Below are 5,095 nucleotides of genomic sequence, written 5' to 3'. Positions count from 1 at the left end.
TGGATGCGGTGGATTCGGCAGTGGCGGACGCAGATTCAGCAGCAGGTGCAGCGGCAGCGGCAGGTGCAGCGGCGGGTGCAGCAGTAGTGGCGGTGGGTGCGGCGGTGGCGGGTGCGGTAGCGGTGGGTGCAGCAGCAGGGGCAGCGGCGGCTGGTCTCCTGGCCAGCTGCAGCCGGGCACAGCGTACGGAAATGGCAGCGGCTACGGTGGCCGCGATTTGCGTTTGCTATTTTTTGCTGTTCTAGCCTACGTAAATATTTACGTAGGCTAGAATGGCGAAAAATAATGAATGCAAATGGTGGCCGCCGTAGCTGCCGCCATTTGCGTATGCATTTTTTTTACTTGGCCATGATAGGCTACGTAAATATTTACACAGCCTATAACGGTTAAGTACAGGGATGGAAACGGCGGTGGGTACGGCCGCTGCCATTTGCATCCATGCTGCCCAGTGGCCAGATGTCCAGCTGCGGGCGGAGCTGGCCGGTGGCTCTGCAGAATCCCCGCGGAGCGGAGCTGGCTGGGCAGGGCTCCGGGGGGAGGGACGGAGCACCTCCCCCCCATCTGGGATTCCGGGGGGAGGGACGGAGTGCCTTCCCCCCACCATGAAGCAGATCGGCAAAACGGTAAGTGACTTTCTTACATCCCTAGTGCTCACTGCTTTAAAAGAGGATGTAATCAGAACAACCCTGAAAAAGCCTAACCTGGACCCAGAGGATGTTAACAATTATAGGCCAGTGGCCAACATCCCTTCTTGGGCAAGGTGCTTGAGCGGGTGGTTGCAGGACAGCTCCAGGCACTCTTGAATGAAACGGATTATCTAGATCCATTTCAATCAGGCGTCAGGCTTGGTTTTGGAATGGAAACTGCCTTGGTCGCCCTGTGGGATGACCTCTGCCAAGATAGAGACAGGGGGCGTGTGACCCTGTTTATTCTCCTGGACCTCTCAGCAGCTTTTGATACCATCGACCATGGTATCCTTCTGGATGGTTTTCTGGGTTGGGAGTTGGAGGCACTGCACTGCAGTGGTTCTGCTCCTACTTGGATGGCCAACTCCAGAAGGTGGTGCTGGGAGATTATTGCTCTGTGCCATGGCAATTGTGCCATGGGGTTCCACAGGGCTCTATTTTATCTCCCATACTGTTTAACATCTACATGAAACCGCTGGGGGAGGTTATCCAGAGGTGTGGGCTGAGGTGCCATCAATATGCGGATGACACCCAGCTCTACCTCTCTTTCTTATCAAACCCAAGTGAGGCAGTGGCTGTTCTGAATGAGTGCCTGGGCATGGTAATGGACTGGATGAGGGCCAATAAACTGAAACTCAATCCAGACAAGACAGAGGTACTGTTAGTGGGTGGTTCCTCTGCCTAGCTAGGTGATATTCAACCTGTTCTGGAGGGGGTTGCACTCCCCCTAAAGGATCACATTCATAGTTTGGGGGTGCTCTTGAATCCAGAACTGTCACTTGAGGCACAGGTGAACTCAGTGGCACAGATAACTTTTTATCATCTTAGGCTGATATACCAACTCTGCCCTTATCTGAACAGAGATAGCCTAGCTACAGTTCTCTATGCTCAGGTAACTTCTCGTCTGGATTACTGCAGTGCGTTATACGTGGGGCTAGGGATGTACAAAACTCACTTACCTTTTCAAAGGGTGACATTTGCGGTGGGGGGAATTCCATCCCTCCCCCTGAAATTCTCTCCACCTTGCTCCACTCCATGGGGATTCTGCGGAGCCACTGGCCAGAGCTGCCTGCAGCCGGACATCCGGCCGCTGGGCAGCCTGCAGGGATGCAAATGGTGGCGGCCGTAGCTGTTGCCATTTGCGTCCCTGTATTTTGCCGTGATAGGCTACGTAAATATTTACATAGCCTATCACAGCAAAAAAACAAAACAAAAAAAACAGCGAATGCAAATGGCGGAAGCTACAGTGTCTGCCATTTGCGTTCCCTTTTTTTTTGCCGTGATAGGTTACGTAAATATTTACGTAGCCTATTACGGCAAAAAGAAAAGGGGGGAGAATGCAAATGGCGGCCACTACGCTATTTGTGTTCTTCTTTTTTTGCCATTATAGGCTACATAAATACTTACGCAGCCTACCATGGCTTCCGCATGTCTGCAAATGCGTTAGCCATGATAGGCTATGTAAGTATTTACATAGAGTATCATGGCTATATGGAAGAAGCGAATGGTGGCCACAGACACGGCCACCATTCGCAAGTCAGCACAGATGGCAGCAGGTAGGTGCTCCGTTCCGGGCCCATTTTGCGGGGTGGGGGGGCAGGGGGCTTCGTTCCGCCATGGATTTTGGGCCTCACCGAGATCTGTGGCAGAATTTTCTGCCATCCCTATGTGGGGCTGACTTTGAAAATGGTCTGGAAACAGCTAATCCAAAATAGAGCAGCAAGATTGTTAACAGGGACTGGTCAATGAGCTCATATTACGCTGGTTGTTTTCCAGCTGTATTAGCTGCCAGTCCATTTCTGGGCCCGATTCAAAGTGCTGGTATTGACACTTAAAGCCCCCTTTAAAGCCTGCGGCCAGGTTATCTGAAGGATCACCTCCTCCCATATGTGCCTGCCCAGACCTTAAGATCATCCTCAGCGGCCCTTCTCTGTGAGCGCCTGCCAAAGGAAGTGAGGCAGGTGGCTACTAGGATGAGGGCTTTTTCTGCTGTGGCAACCCGGCTGTGGAATGAGCTCCCTAGTGAGGTTTGCCTAGCACCTACATTGTATTCCTTCCGGTGCCAGGTGAAGACCTTTTCATTTTCCCAGGCATTTTAGCATTTTAGCTCTTTAGAGGTTTAGCTTTGGTGTTTGAAATCTGCATTTCAAATCTCTGCACTGCTGCTAGGTTGTATTCTGGTTGTATTCTGGTTGTACTGTTTCCTGTGGTTTTAATGTTTTATATATTTTGTACTGTTTTATTGTGTGCTCTTTGGTTTTAATTTCTGTAAACCGCCCAGAGACCTTCGGCTATTGGGTGGGTTAGAAATGAAATGAATGAATAAATAAATAAATAAATAAATAATTGACTGTCTCAGGCAAGGAGCTTCCCCAGCCCTTCTATCTGGGATCCTTTTTTATTAGAGATGCCCAGGGCTGAACCTGTAAACTTCTGCATGCAAAATATGTCCCCTGCCTCTAAACACAAGGAAAGCCCAAAGTGGCTATCTGGGTAACCTCTAGGAAGCCTATAAGCAAGACACAGAGGCAAGATCCCCCTCCCATTGTTACTTTCAGAAGATGGTATGCAGTGGCATGCTGCTTCTGAACCTGAAGGATGTATACAGTTATCATAATTACAAGCCATGGATGGACCTACACTCCCATGAATTTCTCTAGCCCCAGCTTTGTAAGCTAAAAAAATGACACCATATTCTGACAATGAATTTAGAAATGAGCATCTTCCCATCCCCTCTACATATTGGTTGAATTAGCTGTCTTCCCAATCCCTGCCGTAACGTTGCTCTTGTGGCATATAAAGTCTCACCTCACAGGCATATGTTCTAGGGAATGTAATGGACCAAGGACTATAATGGATGGAAGGCAGATTACAATGCTGCTGCTGCTCTTGTTCTTTTCAGAAGCAGGCCAATGCTACATGTGTCCAGATAATCAGTATCCAAACAAGAACCGAGATCAATGTGTTGCGAAGCTTATCAACTTCCTCTCCTTCAAAGAAACTCTGGGAATCATCCTATCTCTCTTTGCCCTATTCTTGTCTCTAAGCACTGGTCTTATTTTAGGAATCTTCATTAAATACCAAGAAACTCCAGTAGTCAAAGCCAACAACCGCGACCTCACCTACATGCTCCTCGTCTCCCTTCTGCTTTGCTTCTTGTCTTCCTTTCTATTCATTGGCCGCCCCCAGAGGGTGACCTGCCTTCTCCGACAAACTGCCTTCAGCATCATCTTCTCAGTTGCTGTCTCTTCTTTGTTGGCAAAAACTATCACAGTGGTGGTGGCATTTCTAGCCACAAAACCAGCGAGCAGGATGAGGAAATGGCTGGGGAAGAGTTTGGCAAACTCCATTGTAATTTCTTGCTCCAGTGTCCAAGTAGGCTTCTGCATGATCTGGCTGGGAATCTCCCCTCCATTTCCAGACTCCGACATGCATTCCCTGCCTGGGCAGATCATCCTGCAATGTAATGAAGGGTTTGTTGCAATGTTTTATAGTGCTCTTGGCTACATGGGCTTTCTTGCTGCCTTCTGTTTCATGGTAGCTTTCCTAGCCAGGAAGCTGCCTGGGGCATTCAACGAAGCCAAGTTGATCACCTTCAGTATGTTGGTGTTTTGCAGTGTGTGGGTGTCCTTTGTGCCAGCCTACCTGAGCACCAAAGGGAAATACATGGTAGCCGTGCAGGTCTTCTCTATCTTGGCCTCCAGTTTGGGGCTATTGGGTTGCATCTTCATTCCCAAATGCTACATTATTATCCTGAGGCCGGATCTGAATAACAAAGAACATCTCATGATGAAACTTAAAGATGGCATCTGATCTTTTAGAACATATTTCTTTGTGCAGCACAAAACCCTAAAAACTATTCATCTGCCTTGGGAATGAACTCCTTTTGTATGCTACTCTAAATAATTTATCTTATCTCAGTGCACTTCAGAAAACAGACTCATTTTGAATAATGGTGAATGAATAAGGTACCTAGAAATAGGGATGTCTGAGAATTCTGCCACAGATCTTAGTGAGGCCGAATGCCAGTGCATTCGGCCCCCCAAAATCTGTGGCAGAACGAAGCCCCCACCCCCCACCCCACAAAACGTGTACGAAACAGAGCACTTACCTGCTGCCGTTCGCACTGCTTTGCGAATGGCGGCTACATCTGCGTCTGCCATTCACTTCTTCATTATTGGCATGATAGGCTACGTAAATACTTATGTAGCCTATCACGGCTAATGCAGGGATGCCATTTGCATCCCTGCGGAGGCCGTGATAGGCTACGTAAGTATTTATGTAGCCTATCACGGCAAAAAAATAAAAGGGAACGCAAATGGTGGCAGCTATGGTGGCTGCCATTTGCGTTCCCCCCTTTTCTTTTCTTTTGCCATGATAGGCTACGTAAATATTTACGTAGCCTATCA

The 5,095-nt window shown here is 48.6% G+C and overlaps 1 protein-coding gene across 1 annotated transcript; it reads left to right on the top strand.

Moving 5' to 3' along the window:
- The first annotated feature begins 3,560 nt into the window (after positions 1 to 3,560).
- LOC146355481 (vomeronasal type-2 receptor 26-like) lies at positions 3,561 to 4,499 on the top strand. The gene has a single exon (XM_084829898.1). It carries the CDS (start codon positions 3,561 to 3,563, stop codon positions 4,497 to 4,499), a length of 939 nt encoding a protein of 312 aa, XP_084686024.1.
- Positions 4,500 to 5,095: the final 596 nt, after the last annotated feature.

This window comes from Heloderma suspectum, chromosome 2, assembly GCF_057233095.1.
Source record: "Heloderma suspectum isolate Gila_16-S chromosome 2, 16-S_ref, whole genome shotgun sequence".
In the NCBI taxonomy this organism is placed as follows: domain Eukaryota; kingdom Metazoa; phylum Chordata; class Lepidosauria; order Squamata; family Helodermatidae; genus Heloderma; species Heloderma suspectum.
Note: the sequence above shows the minus strand (reverse complement) of the source record. Positions and strands in the feature narration are given on the sequence as shown.

Coding starts and splice junctions, on each gene's coding strand:
- LOC146355481 (XM_084829898.1), top strand. CDS start 3,561: ATGCTGCTGCTGCTCTTGTTCTTTTCAGAAGCAGGCCAATGCTACATG.